The sequence below is a fragment of the Ochotona princeps genome, chromosome 2 (assembly GCF_030435755.1).
Source record: "Ochotona princeps isolate mOchPri1 chromosome 2, mOchPri1.hap1, whole genome shotgun sequence".
NCBI lineage: Eukaryota > Metazoa > Chordata > Mammalia > Lagomorpha > Ochotonidae > Ochotona > Ochotona princeps.
The window spans coordinates 12149335-12173815 of NC_080833.1; the positions used below are offsets into that span (position 1 = coordinate 12149335).

The window sequence follows — 24481 nt, forward strand, 5'->3', positions numbered from 1 at the left end:
CGGGTCTCAGGCTCCACCTCCCGGGGAACCATAGAGAGGAGGCGGCTGGCGCGGCCTCGGGGTGGCGGGGGACGCCCGAGCACGGCGCCCGAGCGCACACGTGGGCGGCGGCGCGGCGAGGAGAGCCCGCCGGCCGAGCTGACTGGGACAGGCATCCGCGAGGACAGCCTGCCAGGGCCGTTCCAGAAGCCCCCGCGCCGCTGCTCCGCCTTCCGCCGCACGTTGCTGCAGCGCGATGCCCAAATCCAAGCGCGACAAGAAAGGTGGGCTCCGGGTGGGGAGGCCTGGGGTGCCCTGGGGTCCCCGTCGCCTGGGGAGCTGGGATGGGCTGATGAGGGGCTGTGGGGGAGCCGGGATGGGCTGATGAGTGGGCTATGGGGGAGTGGGGCTGGGCTCCGGAGCGGGCTGTGGGGGAGTCGGGCTGGGCTGATGAGCAGGCCGTGGGGGAACCGGGCTGGCGCGCGGCCTGGCGTGCCGGGGGACGGCTGCGAGCGCCCAGGCTGTGTGGCCTCCCGCCGCAGCCCCGTCCCGTTTCCCTTCCCGCCGGCCTGGCCGCCCTCTCCCTGCCCACGGCACGGGCTGGACCCACGCCGGACTCTCCGGCCCTGGCCGAGTGAGCTGCTGCCGCCTTCACGTGGCTGGCTCCCCAGGGCATCGGGGATCTGTAGCAGATTCGACCAACCCTATAGGGGTCTGGGACTTGGCTGGGCCCCATAAGGAAGGCTTGGCTTGTCACGTTTCTCCCCGAGAAAACGGATGCCAAGTCAGTATAGCGTTGGTTTCCGTAAAGTGGGGTAAGTGGCGTTCCGTGGATCGTCAGGGAGGGACCCCTGGTAAGTGGACCTGCGAACAGAAACCTAGAGCAAGTAGCCTGTGGGGTGTCACCCGCGAAGGCGATGTGCAGTGGTCCATGGGACCTGAGGCCAGTGTGTGTGGAGGTGGGGGGTGGTGGGAGGAGCCCTCCGGGACGGGATTGGCCAGCGGTTGAGGAGCGGGAGTATGCATGGCCAGCCTGGACTTAAGCAGAGGGACCATGCCATCTAACTGCTTCCAAGGCTCGCTGGAGGCCAGGCAGGGTGAGGCTAGCTGGGTGTCAGTGTGAGAAGTGACTGAAGTGTATGTCACTTGCCAGGTGGGATGCACCCTATGGGACCCCTTGTTAGGGGACCCCTTGTTGGGCGCCCAGGACACTGCCGAGGGTGCTGGGTTAAGTGTGTGCTGTGATTGGATTCCCCGGAGGGGGCCTGGTCAGACCTGACCGATGCCAGCTTGTGCAGGGTGAGGGACACATTGAACACGTTTCATAGCAGAGGCACTTGTTTTTCTGAAGAGGCCTTGCCACGTCCCTGGGTGCAGCTGTGGAACAGCTGGGCTTGCCATGGCTCCTGCCAGGCTGACCCGGCCTCTGTGTGTCATGGCCAAGAGCAAAACGAGGGCCGCTTGGGCAGGCCAGGGCTGCCCCGGAGAGCACTACAGCCTCAGGAACAAGAGAAATTTGGGGCTTGGGCAGGGCAGGGGGGCAGTGCAAGAAGTGTCTGTTTGCCTAGCTGCAGGAGGCATGTTAGGGGACCTCCAGCCCTGGGATATTGGGATACTGGCTGAGCCGCAAAGGGGAGAGGCGCTGAGGCTCAGGGCGGCCACACATATTTCTCTCAGAGCAGCTTGGTCCAGCTGAGCCACAGGGCACCTGTTCAAATTTCTCATCACCTTTGTTTTCCCTTACATTAGTGTCCCTGACCAAAACTGCCAAGAAAGGCTTGGAACTGAAACAGAACTTGATAGAAGAGGTGAGTGCCTGTTTGTCTCAGAGCTTGCATTGGGGTGCTTCCTAAGGAGGGGCTCAGGACTGTCCTTAAACAAGATAAAATGTAGCACCCAGCTGCTGGATACAGCCCTTTCCTCCCCATGAGCCGGCAGGACCTGGCTCAGGAGGGCTTACAGCGTGCCTTGTGTCATGTTCCATGTCACACTAAGGTTCACCTGTGTTTTTCCACTCCATCCTCACAGCATTCCTGTAGGTAGACACCAGGTAGTGGGACCACTGGGACCACCAGAGATGGGGTAACTGGAGCTTCGTGAGGCTCGGTAGGACCTGCTCCCCGTCAGCCAGGGGTTCCCAGGGAGTGACTGCACTGCCTCTGACCCGCTGGCCCTGGGCCAAAGCTGGGGGAGAGTGGGCTGTGCCAGTACCCCGGCTTGAGGCCGGGATTTCACCTGTGCTGACTCCCCTGGGACCAACGGTGGTCTCACGTTTCTGCTTAGCAGGCCCCTTCCCAGAGTGGGTTAGCCATGGCCAAAACCAGGAAAAGTGTGGTTCCACTGTGGATTGTAGGTGAGGGACCCCAGAAGCTGGGGTAGGGTCCGGGTCGGTGGCTTGGCTTTCTCTGCCCTTAATGGCCCCGGCGTCAGTGTTGGAGAAAGAAGACAACCCGCTTAGGGGCCGCAGCGGAGTCTCTCCCATTTGCGGCTGGGGAGGGCCGGGGCCCAGGCCTTGCAGTCCCTGGACTCTCACGGTCTCCATGACTTACCCCACAGCTGCGGAAATGTGTGGACACGTACAGGTACCTTTTCCTGTTCTCTGTGGCCAACATGAGGAACAACAAGCTGAAAGACATCCGGAACGCCTGGAAGCACAGCCGGTGAGCTCGGGCAGCACTGGAGCCCTGGGAGCCCGGGTGGCGCAGCACAAAGAGCCCCCCCACCCCCCCCCACACGCAGAGCACCCCCTCAGGCAGCAGGAGGCAGTGGCACAGGGGCTGGTTGAGATGTGGCCCCTTCATGCCGTACGTAGCTCAAGCCTCTTAGGAGTACAGTGCCAAGTTTCCTGGCCACAGTGACTGGGAGCAGGGTGCCATCCTGGAGCAGGGTGCCATCCTGGAGCTGGGTCCTGGAGGGGGTCTTTGGCCACACCAGCTCTAGTTGAGGCTGTTACGCTGCGTCTCCCTCGAGCCCAGGCTGGGAGGGTATATACACAGAGCTGACACAGAGCATGGCAGGCTTCGTGAGCTGGGCATCCTTGCCCATGCCCCCTGGGGGACTGCGCCCTGGCCTGGGTTGCATTTGACAGGGGGCAGGTCCTTCACAGGCCCCTCGTTTTCTTGGCAGGATGTTCTTTGGTAAAAACAAAGTGATGATGGTGGCTTTGGGGCGGAGCCCGTCTGATGAGTATAAGGACAACCTGCACCAGGTACGTGGCTGCTCGTCCTCCCAGCGGGCCCAGACAGACCTGGCTCAACCCCACTGCCCCCACACACGTGCTGACTCCGGGGCAGGGAGAGCCGGGCATGGGGTCCCTCTTAAACTCCAGATTTGGGGAGTAGCCTGTTGCCTCTCCTCCATATCCTGAAGTGTCATAAGCAGGCGCCATGCGCCCCCTGGTGGGTGGACAGCCCCCCCCCCCCCCCGACCCACTGCCCTGCGTGGGCATCCTGACACACCTTGACTTGCAGGTCAGCAAGAAGCTGCGGGGTGAAGTCGGACTCCTCTTCACCAACCGCACAAAGGACGAGGTGCACGAGTAAGTGGGGGGGGAACACTGATGAGGGGGAAGTGTGAGGGAGTCCCCGGAAGGGATAAAGCAGGAGGTGTGTGCAGAGCAGAGACCTGGAGTCGGAGCTGCTCTGCAGAAGTGTTCCCACGGGTGGGCAGGCCTGGACCAGGCTCCTTTCTGTCCTCGGCAGTGAGCTGCAGGCTGGCTGTGGCCCCTGGGCTGGGAGGGGCGGCCTCCTGAGGGACCTCCGTACCCACCACATCCCTTTTCCCTAAGATGGTTCACGAAATACGCTGAAATGGACTACGCGCGAGCTGGGAACAAGGCCACTTTCACCGTGAGCCTGGACCCCGGGCCGCTGGAGCAGTTCCCCCACTCCATGGAGCCACAGCTGCGGCAGCTGGGCCTGCCCACTGCTCTCAGGAAAGGTATGGCCTGGCCCTGGAGCTGGTGGTCACTGCCAAGGACGCACGCTTCCAAGCGCTCCCAGAGCTGCTTCTGTTGCCACTGTTGCTTCCCCTCCCCTGCCTGTCTCATCCCCACCCCCAAAACTGATTGATTAGCTTTAAAAGTCAAAGAGTTACATAGAGAGCCTCCATCTCTCTGCTGGGCCACGCCCAAAATGGCTGCAGCAACTGAGGCTGAAACTGCATCTGGGTGCTCCGTGTGGGCAGCAGGGGCCAAAGCACTTGATGAGCAGGAAGCTGGGCTGGAAGCAGAGTAGCCGGCACTGGAACCAGCACTCTGATATGGAATGTGGGATATCCCAAGCAACAGCTTAACCCGCTATGCCTCAGCAAGCCTCACCCACCCCTCAGCAAGTTGTTGCCTCACACGTCTGTTCTTTGATGTGAGTATGTGTGAAGCGTGCCCGCTCACAGACGGGGTAAAAGTGAATGGGGCCTTTTCGCCAGAGCACAGCAGTTAAGGACCTGCAAGAGGCAGCCACTGCCTAGTGCGTGTTGGAGTGAGGAGGTTAGAGGTCTCACTCGATCCTTGGTGACATTGGGTGGGCAGAGAAAAGCCAGTGCCATGGGTGCCATCTGTGCCAGGTGTAACTTGATGGCCCGCGTGTGGCACAGCTTTCCAGGATGCCACTTACAGCACTGACATCCCGTACTGGAGTGCCAGTTAGCGCCCTGGCCCCTCTGCTGCCAGCCCTGCTCCTGCCGATGGAGTCAGCCCGCGGACTTGCAGGCCTGCCAGGTCGTGTGGGCGAGCCCGGTGGAGTCGGCCTGGTTCAAGCCTGGCTGGGGAGTGAATCAGCGAATGGAAGATCTCTCTGTGTGTCTCTCCCTGTCCCTCTGCCTTTCATATAAATGAGTTAATGTTCAGCAATCCCTCGGGGCGCCCCTGCAGGTGTGGTGACCCTACTGTCCGACTACGAGGTGTGCAAGGAGGGCGACGTGCTGACCCCTGAGCAGGCCCGGGTCCTGGTGAGTCAGCCTGCAGGCCTGCTGTGGTCCTCCCCTGGGCTGTGGGGCGGTGCTCCCCTGGGCAGCAGCTTGGTGCTCCTTCTCTTGACTCCTGGCCCCTTGGGTCTCTTGCAGAAGCTTTTTGGCTATGAAATGGCCGAGTTCAAGGTGACCATCAAGTACATGTGGGATGCACAGTCGGGAAGGTTCCAGCAGATGGGAGAGGATTTGCCGGAGAGTGCGTCCGAGTCAGAGCCCGAATCCGAGGAGGATGAAGATGACTGACTCGGCGCTTCTGGACCGAAGACCTTCCAGCACCTTCCGGGACTTGGCTAGACCACGCCACAGTGCCGCTGCCACCTCTCTGCCCGGAACAAGCGAACAAGCATTTGTTTGGCTGTGAATGAAGCCAAGTTGAGGGCAGTGAATACTGACTGTTCCTGTCGAGAATAAAACTCCGCCCACAGGCCCTCCCTGTGGACAAGGTTCTTCTCAGGAAAAGGCCTGCAGACTCGTGCCTCTCTTGGCATTCCCAGGACCCCCTTGGGTGGCATCTCCCCCTCCGATGCCTCCTCACCACGCACTCAGGAGGGGCAGCAGGAAGCGCTGGGTGGGGTTCAGGCCCCACCACCTCCCACCTTCCCAGGCAGCTTGGGAGCATTGTAAGTCTAAAAAAGTGGGAGAGCTGGGTCAGCGAGTGGACAGGAGAGGTGGCAGTGCCCTCTGTACCCCCAAGTCAGGGCTGGGCCTAGCGGAAATAGTTGGGGCATACGCAGGCAGCGACGTGCCAGGCTTAAGCAAAGGCCTCTGCAGGGGATGGCTCCAGGGGCCCCCCTCAGCTGGGGGGATGCCCAAGCTGGAGAAGGATCAGGGAAATAGGGCATCAGAGAACTCCCCAGATCGCTGGATGTGTCCAGGGTGGGCGTCCAGGGACACTCTTGATGGTAATGTTTAAAAGGTTTCAGAGTTCAACCTACAACTGCCTGTCACATACTGCTGTGAGGCCTCACTCGAGTTAAAGAGCCTCTCTGAGCCAGCATCTTGCTTGATCACCTCAGAGAGCTGTGCCATGGGGAGCTGTCACAGGAAAGAAAACTGACTTCCAGGAGCCCGCTACACTCTTCCACACTACCCCAGCCAGGCTTCCTGGGTGCCATTACTGGAACCTGCAACTGCCCATTCAACCACCAGAGGGCAGCCAAGGTCATGCTGGAGGAATCTGGTGCCTTAATGGAGCTGCAGGGGCCCTCTAAGCAATGTCCTTGAGGTGGTCCTCCCTTAGGCTGGGCAGGTGGGACAGGCCAGTGACAAAGGTCATTCCAGCAAAGCCATCTGCCCTGCAGGCCTGGAAGCACAGAAGGACCAGTGCAGTGTGAGTCTTACATCTTTGAGCATCTGAGTGCTTTGCAGGTTTCTAAGCCACTCCTGGTCATGGGCTGGGCCGAGGGTACAGCAGGCAAGACTTCCCATGTAACCTGCTGTTCTAGGAGTCCGCTCCCCAGCTCAGAACCCCGAGTACCTGCACTTATCAGGTGCCCTGGCTCAAGCGCTGGGCTCCACTCCACTCTGGCTCCACTCCGGGCTCTGGTTAGTGGCACCTTGCTGCCCTGCCCTCTTAGTTGCCCGGTGTTAGCCTGAAGCCAGGGGGGAAGCAGCAAGGAAGCTCTTGGTGCGTGCTTGGTTTTCCAGCAGTGAGGCCTGGACCCTGGTAGGCTACAAGCAACTCTAGAGCCACTGCTTGGGCATTGGTTCCCAGATCCAGCCAGGATGGTCAGAAACCTGTGACAGGCCAGGGGCAGGACACGGGTCCCCAGGAAGGATTTGCCTTTTTGTTTTTTTTAAGAGTTGTATTTTTGGAAGGCCGAGGGAAAAGCTCTCCCTTCTACAGTCATTCCCCAAATGCCTGCAACATCTGGTGCTAGGCTGGGCCAGGCCACAGGGACCAAAACTGTGTCTCTCACAAGGTGCAGCACCCCAAGTGTTTGGGCCACCGTCTGCTGCCTCCCAGGCTGCACAGTAATGCTTAGCAGCAGGAACTGGATGGGACGCAGGGGCACAGCTCCCGGCTCCAGCTCTGATGGCAGCCGGTATGGGTGCCCGGTGAACATGAAGTGGACCCCCTGCACCAGTGATGTGCTGCTGGCATACTTGGCTATCTCTATAGAACTTGCAGGAAGTATGAGTTGTTTTTGCCCTCCTGCCAGTGGGGCAAGATTGGAGAGTAAGCAAATGAATCCCGTTGTGTACAAAGTAGCCCTGGGGGCTTTGCTCCTGCAGCCTAAGGAGCTCTCCGGTGGCCCATAGATAATGTCTGGATTTGCTAAGAGACTGTGGGAACCATCTCACAGCCAACAACTTAGAAGGCTTAGAGTCAAGTCCCAGGGGCAAGGCCAGCCCATTCTGGAGCAGCAACAGCCCACCTTCCCCATGCCACCATCCACTGCAGGCAGTCATAGATCATCTGCCTTCCCAGAGATGACTGCTGTGCAGGCCTTGTGAGAAGTGGTTCCACAGCCCGAGAGCCCAGATGCCTTCCCGAAGAATCCCAGGTGGGAAGGGAGCCCGCAAAAGCCCGTGGGCGAGCAGGAACTGAGATGCCACTAGCCAAGCGGCTTCAGAAGTTCCCACCTGAAGGGAACGCCATGCCGCGTCCTGCCCTGATGTGGCCCAGCCTCAGCTCACCAGTCCTCACTGCTGTCCCCCTGCTTCGGCTCAAGGAGCAGCTGTCACCAAGTTTCCCACCCTTGTCCCTCTACTCAGGCTTGCCAGGCATTCGGGGAGTGAAGCAATCCTCTTTCAAGTGATAATGAAAATACCCATGCAGATCACAGGTGGGTAGTCATTTTTCAAAGAGGCGAGACTGGCTGCATCGTGGTACAAGTCAGACAGCCACTTGGGGTGCTTCTGTCACATGTTGGGGCTCTGGTCCTGTTTCTCTTCTGATCCAGCTTCCTGCAGATACCCCTGGAAAGCGACAGGCTGTGGCCTGAGTCCTTGAGCCCCTGAAGCCGGTCAGAGACCTGCATGGTGTCCCAGGGAAGCCCTGCTTGTCGTTGGCATCTTAGAGCCCTGGCTGCCTCACTTCCCATCCAGCTCCCTGCTGAGGAGCTGGGGAAGGCGGCAGAGCGTGGCTCCAGGGCTGGAGCCCCAGGCGTGGGTGGAGTTCTTGCCTCCTGGCTTTGACCTGGACCAGGCCAACTGCTGCAGCCCTTTAAGGTGGGAAACAGCAGGTGGAAAACCCTGCTTTCTCCCTCCGTCTGTCTGTATTAGTCTGCCTTTCAAATATGTAAAAACTTTTTAGAAACATGTAGTCTATTGATACAGAAGAACCCCCAAAAAGAAAACAAGGAAATGTAATGACGTGAACGAATTCAATATCTCCTGCTAAGTGAAGGAGAAAGTCCACGTTTGTCTACCATTTATATAAAATCCTTGTGATTTACACTGACAGTGATGGCCAGGAGCAGAATTCAAGGGTGGTAACTGACTGCAAGGAAGCACTAAAAACATAAATTACACCTCAATAAAGCTGGTGGCTAAAGGTTTATGTTACTGGGCCCAGAGTGGTGACCTAGTGGTTAAAGTCCTCATCTTGAACATGCCAGGATCCCATATGGGCGCCAGTTCTAATCCCGGCAGCTCCACTTCCCATCCAGCTCCCTGCTTGTGGCCTGGGAAAGCAGTCAAGGACGGTCCAAAGCCTTGGGACCCTGCACCCATGTGGGAGACCTGGAGGAGGCTCCTGGCTCCTGGCTTCGAATCAGCTCAGCTCCAACTGTTACAGTCACTTGGGGAGTGAACCATCAGATGGAAGATCTTTGTCTCTCTTCCTCTCCATATCTGACTTTGCAATAAAAATAAACCTTAAAAAAAATTTATGTTACTGCAGAGGACAAGCTAGAACTGCAGTAAGTCGGTATTACACCCTGTATATTGAATAGCACAATTAGGGCCCCGCGCGATAGCGTAATGGTTAAAGTCCCCACCTTGCATGCACTGGGATCTCATATGGGCGCCAGTTCTAATCCCGGCAGCCCTGCTTCCCATCCAGCTCCCTGCTTGTGGCCTGGGACAGCAGTTGAGGATGGCTCAAATCCTTGGGACCCTGCACCCACATGGAGGACCTGGAAGAAGCTCCTGGCTCCTGGCTTCAGATTGGCTCAGCTCCAGTCGTTGCGGTCACTTGGGGGAGTGAACCATCAGGGTGAACCAAAGGGTGCGCAGTTACTTTGCTGTGAACCCAGCTGTAGCTTTCGAACCAAGCAGCCTTTGTCCTTGATTAGATCTGATATCACAGAGTTTAAAAAACAACAACAACAAACTGAGTGGCAAGAGAAAATTAGGAAAACAGAGCCGATCCACTGGTTCACTCCCAAAGTCCTGGTAAGTGTTGGGGCAGGGCGAAGTGGACCCAGCCCCTTGAGCCATTATCTGCTGCTTACTACCTTGTACCTTAGCAGGAAGCTGGAAGCCATTAGCAGGAGTTAGCAGCGGCTCTGGGACTCCAGCCAAGGCACTCCAGTACAGGATGTGGGCGTCCCTGTAGATGATTGAATGCTGGGCTAAATGCTTGCCCCTGGTTTATCTGCAAATAGCTTGATGGGCACGCAATTTACACACATACAATCCACCATCCAAAGTGCATAATTTAGTGGTTTTTAGTGTTTGAGGACTGTGCAACCGTACCATCAGTCTTAGAATGTTCCTCTTACCCTATAGAAATCTTGTATCATGGTAGTCAGGCCCCTCCCACGTCTAGTCATCTTCAGCCACTTCTGTCTTCTGGAATGGCCTGTTTTGCCCATTTCATTTAAGCACACCTGGTGCAGCTCATGGCGGGCACGCAGTGTCTCTTTCATGGGGCTGTTGTGGTCAGGTGTGTGTAGGTAGACAAATGGAGGTTTGGGACAGTTTTCCAAACATTGTCCTATATCCAGTGTAACCGTCAGGAGACACAGCTAACTGTCCATCCCAGCTCTGCTCTCATAGCTCTGGAACCTGGAGAAGGTTCCCAGGCCTCTCTGAGCCTCAGTCCTCCCACCAGCACTGTGGCCGGGAACTGGCTGCACCTGTCATGAGGTGTGAGGGATGAGTATCTGGCTGAGTGATCAGAAGAGCTGGGAGATGCTGCCCATGGGGGCACTCCTGGGCAGCAGTATGGGCAAGGCACTGCACTTGAGGCTGCAAGTGGGCAGCACGATGGGCAAGGCTCTCTGCACCAGGGGCTGCAAGTGGGCAGCAGCATAGGCCATGCCCCACACCGTGAACTGGAACGGGAACATGTGCCCTGCCCTCAGTGAAGGGCCAGTCCAAGTGTGGGAGGCAGGCCAGGGCACAGGTCTGGGAGGGACCCAGGACGCTGACACCGAGCCCCAGGCCAGGGCACAGGTCTGGGAGGGACCCAGGACACGGACACCGAGCCCCAGGCCAGGGCACAGGTCTGGGAGGGACCCAGGACACTGACACCGAGCCCCAGGCCAGGGCACAGGTCTGGGAGGGACCCAGGACACTGATACCGAGCCCCAGGCCAGGGCACAGGTCTGGGAGGGACCCAGGACACTGACACCGAGCCGCCTGGAGCTCAGGAGTTTTCCTTGGAATATGTACCTCAGTCTGTGGCCTGAAGGCTGAAGCCGCCATCTGCCAAGGACCGGAAGCTCTGTCCCAGAGCACGCAGCCCAGGGCAAAGGAGAAGGCCAGCAGGGCGCAGATGGAGGCTGCTGCTTGGAGTCCATGGCTCAGAGCTCCAGAACTGGGTGGGAGACACAGAGCAAGAGGAGGGGCCGCAGAGCAGGTGCTAGGGCCCTGACCTCACCTCAGGATCCTGGACTCCCCGTGAGCCCCTGAACGCTGGAAGGGCAGGAGCCTGGCAGTGGCCTGAGTGCAGGGTGGACGAGGCATGGCAGAAACAGGGGAGCAGCAAGCGGGAGGGTGGGAAGGGTTCAAGAGATGTGAGACAGACCCCCTGGGCCACAGGGAGGAAAGATGGGGGACAGGTACAGTCGGCCCCATGAGGACAGGCATGCAGTTGGCCCCGGTAAGTACCGGGGAGTTCTACACATTGCCACCACCCAAAACAGAGGGGCAGAGAGAGGGAGGGGGAGGGGAATGGAGGGATGGAGGGGGAGGGAGGAAAGGAGAGCACAGCCTTTCCCACATGTTTCATGCTTAGAAAGTCGCCTGTGCCAGAGGCAGCTCTTGAGCCCATCCCACTTGGGACAGTACAGATTTGAGCTCCTGCTCCTGAGGGGTCCCCCATCCCACCACCATTCGCGCTGCTGCACGGGATGCTCAGAAATGAGATCTGAGGACCTTGACCCAGCGAGGTCTCAAGGGCGCAGGGAAGGAGTTGGGGCAGGAAGCATGGTGGATCTGAGTCTCACTGGGGAGCAGTGGGATGTGGGTGCTGAGGTCCATGTGGCCGTACATGATGGGGTTCTAGCATCTGAATCAGGATGGCCTCAACCAAGGGCAGCCGCTCAGCGTGGAAGGAGGCCAAGGGTACCAAGAAAAAGCCACTGGGGATAGTTTTGTCCATGCCAGGCAGGACTCTAACCTCTTCCAATGCCTCAGAGTAAGGAGGGGGCCTCCCCAGCCCACGACAGTCTCACCTGACCTGCTACCTGCGGCCTCTCCAGCACACGGCCAAGCCTGTGCCACTGCACGCTCGTGCCCTCGGCCGGCAATGCCCTTTGCTCTCCTCCACCCATGCCACTCCTGGCTCCCTCTATCCCTCCCTCTCCTCACTTGCTGCTTGTTTGGGGACCACCCTGGCTCTCAGGCAATGGAGGGAGCCCCTGCCAACCCACCAGGACGTGGGGAGCAGTTGAGGAAAGGCAGCCAGGCTGGCCCCAGTAGATCAGGAAGCTGATCTCCCCTGGCTTCCCATGTCTGGTGGGAGCTGTGCCAACCGGCACCCATGCCAACCGGCACCTGGGTGGGAAGGACAGGCTCCAGCAGACTGGCTGAGGACCCAGGGTTTTCAGTCCTAAGGTGAGTGGTCAGCTGCTGCAGGCTTTATCTGCCACCTTGTCCTGTCCCTAAGCCGCTGCCTCCAAGGCAGGACAGCCTCTGTTCTGCTCCTGGCTGCTCCTCGCGGAGGCAGCTCCTTGCTTGCTTGTGTGCCCCTAAATGCAGCTAAGACAAGTCAAGGGCTTGGGTCTTGTAGCAGCTGACTGCTCACATCAGCTTTTGAGGAAAAGACCATTTTTTTTTTTTATCTTCCATCCGATGATTCACTCCCCAAGTGGCCACAACAGCCGGAGCTAAGCCAGTCAGAAGCCAGGAGTCTGAAGCCTCTTCCTGGTCTCCCATGTAGGTGCAGGGTCCCAAGGCTTTGGGCCATCCTCGACTGCTTTCCCAGGTCACAAGCAGGGAGCTGGATGGGAAACAGGGTGCTGGGATTGGAACTGGCACCCTTAGGGGATCTTGGCACTTGCAAAATGAGGACTTCAGCCGCTAGGCTACAGCACTGGACCCGAAAAGACCGATCTCGCTCATGCCCTGCTAAAGAGGACTATCAATTCATGACAGAAACATTAGCCAACACCATAGATATCTCAATCACCTGAGTTTATACAGTGCTGTCAGAAAAAAATATATAACCTGAGCAAAGTTTGTGCCTGATGAAATAGGAAACTTGTCTGCTCAATCTGCTGCACACAGGAGTAGCGCTTTTGGAGGAGATGTTAATAAAGTGGAGTTCAGACATTTCCAAGAATTGTAACAGGAGATAAACGTGGCTTTACTAACATACTCCTGAAGATGGAGCACAACCAAAACTGTGGCTACCAGGAGGTCCGGTGTCCAGTCAAAGCAAAAACAGACAGGTCAAGAGCAAACCCTGGGGGGCCAGTGTTTTGGGCCAACAGGTGTGGCCACTGCTTTCCACATCGGCATTCCGTATCACAGGGTCCATTCTGGTCTAAGCCACTCTGCTTCCAATCCAGCTCTCTTTCTAGAAGGATAGCTCCTACTGATACTGTGAGAGTGTTCGGGCAACTTAGGAAAGAGTTAGCAGAAAAGGGCTGTGAGAACCATGCGACAGAGTCCCTCCCTCATGACCGTGCTTCCGCTCGCGTCTCCCACCCACCAAAGCCCATCGATGAGAGTTCAGCGGAGATTGTGAGTTATCCACCTCCTCCTCCAGGGGTGGCACCTCTGCCTTCTTGTTTCCTGATCTTACAACGATCTTTCAAGGGCATCCATTTCCCTCCAGTTAATTATGTAAAACACACACACACACACACACACACACACACAACATGGACATTGTTAAATTTCCAAGACTCTCAAACCTTCAGAGATGGAAGAAGTGAAATTACATGGCTTACACAGGTGTTCTTTCTTGTATGTTTAGGAGGGGGAAGGATTAAGGTTTTTTGGGTTATCTTTTAAGCAGTTATTACACAAACTATTTGATTTTTCCTAGAACTACACTTCGTCATAATTTATTGGTGACATACCTTTATTACTTGATGTGCAATGCAAGACTCTTCTCAGGCAAGGCCAGGCTGGGCCAGGCTACAGCCACCGCTGGCACATGCAAGAGTCAGGATGGTGTGTGAGCTGTGCCAGGTTGGGCTAGGCTGCAACATTAAACTAGTGAGAGCTGAGGCTGCAGGAATGCCATGCCAGGCTGGATCAAAGCACCCACCAACACAGGCAAGACCCAGGGCTGGGAGCAGGCCTGGTAGGGGAACTATGGGGACTTTCCTACTAGGCTACAGTTGCCTCTGATGAGCATGACAGCTGGGGCTGGGAGCAGGTGGCAGGCCAGGCCAGGCCAGGTCAGGCTGCAGCACCCATTGGTATGCACTTGGGCCTGGTCTGGGTCAGTTCACAGCGCATATTTGCATGAACAAGAGTCATGACAGGGTGCAGGCCAAGCCAGGTTGGGCTGCAAAACCCACACGTTCCCACGAGGGCCAGGATGAGGGTTGATCTGAGCTGGACCAGGCTGCTGTATTTGCCAGTGAGAGTTGGGGGTAGTGGTAGGTTGGGCTGAACCAGGCTACACATGCTAGTGAAGGCTGAGACTGAGAGTAGGTCATGCCAAACTGGGCTAGTTGGCACATGCAAGGCCCAGAGTTGGGAGCAGGCCTGGTAGAGGAACTTTGGGGACTCTTCTGTTAGGCCACTGCTTCCACTGGCAACTGTGAGAGCTAAGATTGGGGGCAGGTCAGTCCAGGCAGGGTGGTAGAACCAATTGGCTGGCATGTGGTATATGCAAGAGCTAGACGGGATGCAGGATCGGCCAGGGTTGCCCTAGCACATGACAGCACACGTAGAAACATGGGCTAGGGCAAACCTTGTGAGGATTATTGGGGGTCACCTCAGAAAGGTTGTGGCACCTGCTGGCATGTGTAAGGGCCAGGCCTGTAGTGAGCTGGACTAGGCTGCAGCACCCATCGGTTTGTGTGAGAGATAAGGCTGGGGCAGGAAGTGACCAGTCAGCTGCAGCTACTAGTATGTGGATTGGATGGTGCAGATGATGGACAAAGTCTTACCCTGTGCGAGCTGGTTCATACAAGAGTCAAGTCTGAGGTCACCCAGGCAAGGATTCTAGGAGGACTCCCCAACTAGATCACTAGACTCAACCCTAGTCATAAGGAAAATCACAACATATGTGGTCTGAACTAGGAGTGCATGTATCAGGACTGGGCCTCCTCAGTTGCTGATGACTGTGCGGTGGACAGCATGCCCAGCTGCTCACAGGGGACAGGACAGCCAGCTAATCTTGGCCAGCAGGGGGATGCTGAGTGCCATATCAGAGAATGGAAAACAGAGCAGGTTGGACATCTCTCCTGGCCAAGCTTTACAGCAAGTGTCTGGGTCTGAGGATGCACTGAAGTGCACTTGGTTGGCCTGCAGACCTTGAAAGATGCTCTCAACCTTGGTGCAACCAAACTGAGAACATCTCAGAACTATTAAAACATGTCAAGTAAAACCCTCATTACATTCTTCCCCGCTTCAGAATCTCTAAAGGGTCATCAAAGGGCCATCATTCACCCCTGGGTGCTGATACAGTTTGATAGCAAGGAGCAGCCACTGCCTCCCCGACCCTCCTGCCAGTGGAGAAGAAAAAAGAGAAAGAAGAAACAGAACCATTTGTCCTACTCACCTTCCTCCGTGACTCCACCTTCCGTACCTTAACCAAGGCACATGGGCGTGCATCCCTCTCAACTATGTCAGCAATATTAAAAATAAAATAAGTGTCTGGTATGGTAACCTAGTGGCTGAAGTCCTTACCTTGCACGCACCGAGATCCCATATGCGCGCTGGTTTGTATCCCGGCTGCTCCACTTCCCATCCAGCTCCCCGCTTGTGGCCTGGGAAAGCAGTCAAGGTGTTGAGAGCGCCTAACCATCTATGGGGCTGTCTAGGACAGCACCGTGGACCAACGCCCTGACGAGGGCAGCGGTAAACAGGTTCAGGAAGTGCCTTCCCCTTGGGGCGCGGCTGCGTGTCCTGCCTGCAGGAGTGACCTTTTAGCTGATTGGTCGCTTCCCACGTGCAGGGGTGACCTTTTGCCTGATTGGTTGCTTCCCACATGCGGGGGTGACCTTTTGGCTGATTGGCTAGGTGTTCTATTTAAGCAGATTGGGTCCCGAAGGAGCAGACGGCTTTCCTGTTTGCATCCTGTCTGGTGGAGTAAAGAGTTCCTACACATTCACTCAGCGTTGGGTTTTCTTCTGCGGGTTTGGAGATTCCCCGACACAAGGAAGGGGCAAAGCCTTGGGACCTTGCACTTACATGGGAGACCAGGAAGAGGCTTCAGACTCTTGGCTTCTGATTGACTTAGCTCCAGCTGTTGTGGCCACTTTGGGAGTGAACCAGCAGTTGGAAGATCTTTCTCTCTGTTTCTCCATCTTGCTCTAAAGTTTGCCTTTCCAATAATAAATAAATCAATAAATTAAAATAGCAATAAAGAAAGAAACACAAGACCCTGACCTTGCTGTCCCTCCATCTGATGCTTCCTGTGTCTAAGCTGGTGGTCTTGAGTGCTTCCTCTGTCTGGAAGCACATCAGACAGCATCATGAGTCGCTATTCCAGCTGTCTATTAGGAGTCCCTTCTTCTTCTTCTTCTTTTGTTTCTTAATATGTATTTGTTCGAGAGTCAGAGGTACAGAGAGAAGGAAAGCCAGACAGAGAGAGACCTCTAGGTTTGCTCCCTGGTTGGCTCTAATGGCCAGGGTCGGGCGAGGCTGAAACCAGGAGCAGGTGCTATTCGAGCTCTCCCACACACTCTGTCCCCCTTCAGCCGCCTCTCCCGTGATCATTATTTCTTCAAGCACTTTCTGTCTGTCTTCCTTCCTCTCTCCTTCCAGGACCCAAGTGATACAAATCTTAGGTGTTTTATTATTAATTCCCACAGTTTGAGAAACTCAAAACGTTATGCTGGGTGAAAAAAAGTAAGGCACAGAAGCCTGTTTGGTAATCATTCCATTTATATAAAATCTACAAAAGGCAGATTTCTACTCATAGTGAACGGATCAACAGACACCAGGAGCAGAATTTGGAGCAGGGAGTCGACCACAGACAGATACAAGGGACCAACTGTACCCTGAAAATTGGTGATTTTATGGCTTGTACATTAAAGATCCATCAAACTGGTAAGGATTTAGTCTATTCCGGAAGGCAAGTTAAAACCATAATACACTCCTATTTACATGAGAAGTAATATGAAAAGTATTAAAAGCAGCATGCAACTTAGCACTGTGATGACTGACGGCTACGGTACTCGGTTGGATAGATGATGCTCCACAGAGTGATTGACTGGAGTATGGCACCAATTGGCACCATTTCTGTCCCTTTAGGCAACTTTTAAAAAGTTTTGTTTGTTTGTTTGCTTGCTTGCTTGTTTGTTTGAACAGAGAAGAACATCTTCTGTCTGCTGGTTTCTTTAGAAGGAGTTGGTCTGACCTGTAACAGGTGCACCAAGGTCAGGACACACACCCACCAGCTCTGGTCCTTGGGGTCAGAGATTCAGAAGTGTACAAGGCACTGGCCTTGACATCAATGCCAAAGGTCATGAGTGGGATCAAGAGCTGTTCTGATAAGGGTAGGAGTTCCTGGAAGGTTAATGGGACTGGCTGACGTCTGTGCAAAAGAGACGAGCGAAGACAGGCACACGTGAAAGAAAAGCTGGCCTACCCCAGTGAACCAAAGACCTCAAATGCCTCATCAAAAGGCAAACAGATAAATACAGCCTTTGCTTTCTCCATATCTCAATCACAATAATTTTTCACCATCAAATTAACTCAAAGCACATACACTATCAGTAATAGGAAGTTCAAAGCTTACGGGACTGCAAATACAGTATCTAAGTACCAAAGTCTGCAACTAGATGTGTGATGGTTCCAGATGTTACAGAGTACAAGAGAGATCACACCAGACACAAGGATAGGACCTACAAGGAGTCTTCACCAGCCTAGCTTGGTGATGATAGCGCCCGCTGCCCTAGAACAAGGCTCGCAGCTTCCTGGGTTACAAAGCAGTGAGTCTTCTGGCGATAATAGGACTTAGCAAATGAAAAGTCACAGTGATAATCTAGTTTGAATTGAAACCTGAGAGGAAGAAATTATCACTACTGTGCACTCCATCTGTTAAACTGAAGACCTCTGCTCCTAAGAGACACACAGCGAACAACCTGGGCACACTTATAGAACTGCAAACATTCTTCCTTGCTTTCCATCCACGTGCCAGTAACGCTAGAACTCACCTCTCCGGGAACTCTAGAAAGTACACAAATTAGAAATATAACACACCTTAGCATTTGCGTCTTTGCGGACTCACCCAACAAGTGAACAGAGAGTGAGGAGTACAGGCATATGTGTATGTACGTTCAGCGGCATTGGTGTCCTCAGAGTTTGTCCCAGGGAAGTAAGACAGAAAGCAAGTACCTGGGAGGTCACGAGTCAGAGTGCGGGAGTGACGGAAGTGTGTGACCAAGAGCGAGTGAACCCCTTCCCAGCAGTGGCTTTTATTAAGGGGCTTCAAAGGAGAGTGGTTATGCAACAATACAGCATGCCCCTACCGCCGGGTCCCAAGTAATAGTGGGTATCTGTTCTTTGACACTCCGTGGGCAAATCTACTACAAAGGTGGGAGAGGTGTGGCTTTCAAACAGGTGACCCTGAACTACTTGCCCAAGACCATTACTACACATATATATAATTTTTTGTGTACACAAAAGTAGAACTTGATTTACTGTTGCTTGGGCCACTTTATAAAACTTCTTGCAGTAGGAGGCTGCTTTCGAAGTTCAACATTTCTCTGATAACTTTGTATAGAATGAGTAACAGAATTTCCAGCTATAGAATGTGCCGCCCTCAAACTTCCTGAATTTGATTCCTTTGTGCTGGGAGGATATGAGTCAATGATCGCTTCTATAGAAGTTGGCACATGTTCTTGGAGTCCGCCCAAAGAGCCCCACCTGAATGCCACTTGTCGGCTAGGGCTTTAGTTATCACCCGGGACCTGCCCACTTTGGTCCAGGTGTCCGTGAATGACCCCACTGGCAGCATTTCCTTCTATGACACCAATCACAAGAATGTGCTGTTTCATGATGATGAAATGCCAGGTCTTCTGTTGGCATTCAGTATTTACAAAGTGGTTTTCTTTTAAAATAAATTATATGGGTCCGGCAGCGTGGTCTAGCAGCTAAAGTCCTCGCCTTGAATGCACCGGGATCCCATATGGGCGCCGGTTCTAATCCCGGCAGCTCCACTTCCCATCCAGCTCCCTGCTTGTGGCCTGGGAAAGCAGTTGAGGACGGCCCAAGGCATTGGGACCCTGCACCAGCGTGGGAGACCCGGAAGAGGTTCCAGGTTCCCGGTTTTGGATCGGCGCGCATCGGCCGTTGCGGCTCACTTGGGGAGTGAATCATCGGATGGAAGATCTTCCTCTCTGTCTCTCCTCCTCTCTGTATATCTGACTTTGTAATAAAATAAATAAATCCTTAAAAAAATAAATAAAAAAAAATAAAATAAATTATATGTTTCTATGTTTATTTATACTTATTTGAAAGGCAAAGAAGCAGCCAGACAGAGATCCAGGGCCCATCTGCTGATTCATTCTCCAGATGTCCACAGAGCCGGGGCAGGGCCAGGCCACGACCAGGGGCTGCTTGCTTAATCCAGGGTTCCCACGTGGGTGAAAGACACAGGTCACTTGAGTGAATATGTGCCATCTCCCAGGATGTGGATTGGCAAGAAGCCGGAATCTGGAGCAGAGCAAGGAGTTGAAGTCAGCCCTTGGGACAGGAGATGTAGGCATCCCAGGGAGGCCTCTTGCAGCTTTGCCAAGCACCTGTCCCTTCTGGTTCTAGCTCTGTCTAGACCATCGATGGAACAATCTGGGGGAATTGCAAACGACCCAGGGAGAGAAGACGATGGGCATGATATCCCTGGCTGCGGGAGGCCCTTTGGAGTCTCATCTTCTTCCCAAAGATGAGAAGCAGAAGAAGCAGCATGCCAGGTGACACAGCATGTGCCTGGAGTGGCAACCGCTCCATCCTGGACTTGACTCCAAACGCAGAGCAAGCATGGCTGCCTGCTGCGTAGGACTTGACACTCTGCAGTCATGTACCATTCCCTGCTGGCAACAATCAGCTGTGCAGTGCGGGCAGACTGACATGTCGCCCTCGTCTGAGAGCACATACCGCGTTCCTGCTCTCCTGTCTGTAAGCCTGTTGCCACTGCCGGCGTGGGCTTGGGGGTTGGACAGTGCCAAGACTGTCTCCACAGAACTTCCAGAGGCAACTCCATGGGCACTGTGGCTTGCTTCTGAGCAGGCATGACACAGCCTTTCTACCTTTCAAAAAATTTCTTTTCATTCTTTCTTTTTTAAAAAATTTATAATGATTTATTTATTATTGTTATCTTTAATTTGAGAGGCAGATATTTCAGTGAGAAAAGGAGTGACAGAGGGTCTTCCATCCACTTGTTTATTCTCAAATGGCTGCAGTACCTGGAGTTGAGCTGATTAGAAGCCAGGAACTGGCCAGTTTCAAAGTTGGCCACGTGGATGCAGGGTCCCAAGCACTCACGCCATCCTCTATGGCTTTCTCATGTTACAAGGAGGGAGGTGAATCTGAAGTAGAGCATCTGGGACTCGAACCAGTGCCCATATGGAATGCTGGTGACACAGGCAGAAGATTAGTGTGTAATCCTACAACACTGGCCTCTTTTATGATTCATTTTTTAAATTGATTTTAAAGGTAGAGTTACAGAGCAAAAGAGAGAGAGAGAATCTTCCACTCACTGGTTCACTGCCAGACGATTGCAGTGGCCTGCTTGGACCAGACCAAAGCCAGAAGCATGACCCACTACATGCATGCAGCAGCCCATCAATGGGGTCATCTTCACTGCTTTCTCTCCCAGGTCTATTGGCAGGGAGCTGAATCAGAAGTGAAACAGTCAGGCTGGGAACCCCAGTTAGCCCACATTGGAGCTGGAGGCTGAACCTGTGTCCTGTCCAGCAGGACAGTCAACGGGGTCGCAGCCACCTAGGAGAGAATGAAGGGACAAGAGACACAAAGAATGGACAGCAAGACAGTAGGTCTGATCAAGCTGTCAGTTTATTGATTTCAACTGAGGGTTTTTATATTCTTCAGTAACTAAGGCTCAGGGAAAGAGAAGCTGGGACGCAAGCCATGGTCTCAAGACCGATTGTTCTTGAGCAGCCACCATATCAACAATAGTAACCAACATATCGACAATAGCGTAGGTAATCAGTAACAAGATGTTGGTAAGTACAGCATCAATCACATTCTGAAACAGTTGCTAGGAACAATTGAAGCTAAGCGTGTGATTAGTTTCATAACTTCTTTCCCAAGCATCTAGCCAACCGGGGGTTTCCACTGTCCCATAGGTCTATATTCAAAATGGCTTCAGTGTGGCTATAGTGCACGGCTCCTGACAAACCTGTATACCGCAGCTAGGTCCCATTACTGTCTTTAAATGAAAACATATATTATATATTTTAAAAGTATTCAGCCCCCCACCCGGCGGCGTGGCCTAGTGGCTAATGTCTTCTCCTTGAACGCACCGGGATCCCACATGGGCACCAGTTCTAATCCCAGCAGCTTCACTTCCCATCCTGCTCACTGCTTGTGGCCTGGGAAAGCAGTCAAGGATGGCCCAAAGCCTTGGGACCCTGCACCCATGTGGGAGACCTTGAGGAAGTTCCTGGATCCTGGCTCCGTAACAGCGCAGTATCGGACATCGCGCACACTTGGGGAGTTAATCATCGGATGGAAGATCTTCTTCTCTATCTATCCTCCTCTCTGTATATCTGACTTTGTAACAAAAATTAATAAATCTTTAAAAAAAAAGTATTCAGTCCCGAAGATACATGATTTTGGTGGAGCACTCCATCATGTTCAAAGGAGCCTGGGCAAACTAATAAAGATCTGTGTGGTAGCAACGAACTTGCTCCCATCTGATGGAGCCTGACCCTCTGGCCTTCCTGTTGCTGCCGAAAGATATTCAGAATGTGACTCTGCAACACTGGGCATGTCAACCAGCACCTTCCCCAGGGGCAGCAGGCCAGAGTGCAGCTGAGCCAGTGGGTCGGCCCAAGCCCCACCCTCCAGCCTTCAGCACCACTCCTGCCCTGCTCATGAGTTCCTGCCCTGCTTTGTCCCTGGTAGAATCCTGTGGAATTCAGATTACATCACCTATGCTGTGCAGGGGCCTTTAGGAGGGCCTGGGTCAAGGATGCTGCTCCTCTGGGAGGGAGAGGCCGGACTCCTGTGACAGGGTCAGTGGCCATGAGAACAGGTTGATTGACTGTGGGCAGGTCCCCGAGGGAGGTCTGGTGCACACAGGCCTTTTGCCCTTTCCCCTCCCACATGGTTTGGAACAGCACAAGGTCTCCACCAGAAGCTGACCAGGTGCTGGGTCTGTGTGTTTGAACGTCTCAGCCTCCAGAACGTGAGACAGAGTACACTTCTGCCTAAATCACCAGTCTTCAGAAAACAGAAAATCCAAACTAATATCCTGCATCAGGCCCCAGGCACGTGAGCAAAGGCATCTTTAGGGGATTCAAAGCTCTGGCTTTAAGATCATGCTTCCCCACCAGGAAGGAGATTGGCCTTCCCACCGAGCACTGCCCACAAAGATGCCTGAGCTAAAAGTTGTTTCCTTTCTGTTTTCTAACAGCTGCGGTACCATGTGCTACACCACAGCTTGTCCGTGCTCTTCCGTGGCCTTCCAAGAAGGCGCCGCAGAAAGGCAAACGCAAAACAGTCAACCTGGAGGCTTAATTTGGACTTCATTCATCCTATGGAAGACGGAATCTTTAATTCTGGCGATTTTGAATGATTTCTCTGGGAGAAGGTTAAAGTGAATGACAAAACTGGAAATCTCAGCAATGTTGTTCACATTGGACACTTCAAGAATAAAAGCATAGTTGTTTCTGACAAACAGTTCTCAAAAATATATTTGAAATACTTGACCAACAAATACCTGAAGAACAACCTTCCTGATGGGCTCTGAGTGGGTGCGTCTGACAAGGAGACCCTGGAACTAAGTTATTTCCAGATCAGTCAAGACAATGATGGATCTGAGTCTGAGGATTAATACAGGCCTCCCCTACTTTCCACAACCAGGAAGTCCTCACTAGAAAGAGGCATCCAGAAGGAAAGTTTAACTTTATTGGCGAATTAAAAAATTGTGTTCTTAAAAGCAAGCACCCAGCTTGTGACACCCTACCCCGTGTTGGAGTGCTCGTTTGAGTTCTGTCCACACCACTTCAGATTCAGCATCCTGCCATGTGTCTGGGAAAGCAGCAGAAGATAAGCGGTGTCCTCGGGACCCTGTCATCCTTGTGGACAACCAGGAGGGAGCACCTACCTGGGTCTGGTATCAGGCTGGTCCAGCCCTTCGTGTTGTGGCCAGTTGGGGAGTAAGCCCAAATGTATATAAGGAATACATATACACACACACACATATATATATATATGGAAGATATATATATATATGGAAGATATCATTCTCTTCTTCTCTGCCAGTGTCTTTTTCAAATAAATAAATGTTTAAATGAATAAATAAAACATAGCTCAATAAAATTCACAATTCTTTGTCATAAAAAATGAAGGAATAAAAACAGCTTTCTTGAGCCTCTTTTACGGTTTGTTTTGACAATTTAAATGAACAGTCCCCAGCTATAGGCAACTGCCTGAGCTGCCTTGTACCTAGGCAAGTGTTGCACTGCTGGGAGAAAAGCAGCCAATCACTGGCAGGCATTCTGGACCTAGTTAATGCCAGGTTTGTGTTAACTATACCAGTGTGCCAGCATGGTTGCCTAGTCTATATTTTTACAAGGTATGTGAGGTTATGTGGGGAACATAGATTGCCCAGACAGGAGGATCTGGGGACATGGAGTGACAGCAGCTGAGATGTTTGACAGGGGAGGAATAATTTCACAGGACTTCCATGCATGGGGCCACTGTGCTTGCAGGTAGGTAGGGGAGCTGAGATGGGGTGGCTTAGAGAGGGAAACCACAGAGCATGTCTGGGTTAGACCAAGGCACCAGGGAGACCTGGGCTGGGCTAAGTAGCAGAGCCCATTGCCTGTTGGTGCATGCAAAAGCTGGGGCTTGAGGGATGCCTGGCTGGGCTAGACCCTCAGTACCCACCCAGGAGTGTTAGAGCAGAAGGTGGGCCAGGTCGGGCTGGGCCACAGCACCCACTGGAATGTGAGTGCTTCTGTGGGCAGATTCTGTAAGGGACTTGTGGGCTTGCCTCTGTGAGACTGCTGCAAGAGCTGGTAGAGGTGATGGGCTAAGCCAGGCTGGACCAACTTGCAGGCTAAGAGGAGGCCAGGTGGGGCCAGGTTGCAGCACCTGCTGGCACACGCAAAGACCAGGACTGAGCCAAGTACCCATTGACATAGGTGAGATCCAGGGCTGGGAGTGGGCCTGGTAGTTGAACTTCAGGGATTCTACTGCTGGCCACTGCTTCCACTGGTGAGTATGGAAACTGGGACCGGGGGCAAATCAGTCTGGGCAGGATTATAACACCTGACAGCTGGCTTGTGGGCTAGGTGTGGGGGCAGGCCAGACTGGGCTAGGCTGCTATGTCAGTGGGAGTGAGAGTCAGAATGGGTGTGGACCAGTTAGGCTAGGTTGCAACACCCTCCAGGAAGTGCCAGTACTGGATGCAAGTCATGTCAGGCTGGATGGCCCCATCCCCTGGCAGGTGCAAGATCTGGGGCTGGGAGCAGGTTGTGGAAACACCCATACTGGCTTGGAGCTCCAGTTGGTAAGTATGAAAGCAAGGTTGGGGTGAACCAAACTGGTCAAGGTGTCAACATCTGTCAGCATACATGTGATCCAGGTCTGGAGTCAACTTGGGCTGAGCTAAGCTGCAGAACCCATGGGTGTATAGCACAGCCAGATGGGATGTGGGACAGGCTAGGCTGGGCCACAGCTCTTGCCGGCTTGCAGCGGGCCTGTAGGGACAATTGGAGGTCATCCTGACTAGGCTGTGGCACCCACTGGTGTCAGTAAGTATTGGGCCTGTGGTGGGCTGGGCTGGGCTGGGCTGGGCTGCAACACCAATAGTGCA

At 53.9% G+C, this 24481-nt stretch overlaps 1 protein-coding gene and 1 pseudogene across 1 annotated transcript; both read left to right on the forward strand.

The window, feature by feature from the left end:
• Positions 1-59: 59 nt before the first annotated feature.
• On the forward strand, positions 60-5433 carry MRTO4 (MRT4 homolog, ribosome maturation factor). Its single transcript, XM_004592309.3, has 8 exons — positions 60-263; positions 1729-1787; positions 2536-2639; positions 3106-3187; positions 3450-3517; positions 3767-3918; positions 4850-4926; positions 5041-5433. Exons 1-8 carry the CDS (start codon positions 236-238, stop codon positions 5188-5190), a joined length of 720 nt encoding a protein of 239 aa, XP_004592366.2. The 5' UTR covers positions 60-235; the 3' UTR covers positions 5191-5433.
• Positions 5434-19542: 14109 nt separating this feature from the next.
• On the forward strand, positions 19543-22554 carry LOC101527583 (ribosomal protein eL22-like; annotated as a pseudogene).
• The last annotated feature ends 1927 nt before the right edge of the window (positions 22555-24481 follow it).

Bases quoted from the DNA above. Each gene is read 5' to 3' on its own strand.
- MRTO4 (XM_004592309.3), top strand. From the start codon at position 236: ATGCCCAAATCCAAGCGCGACAAGAAAG. The intron at 2,640-3,105 runs GTGAGCTCGGGC...TTTTCTTGGCAG, and splicing joins AACGCCTGGAAGCACAGCCG to GATGTTCTTTGGTAAAAACA. The intron at 4,927-5,040 runs GTGAGTCAGCCT...GGTCTCTTGCAG, and splicing joins CTGAGCAGGCCCGGGTCCTG to AAGCTTTTTGGCTATGAAAT.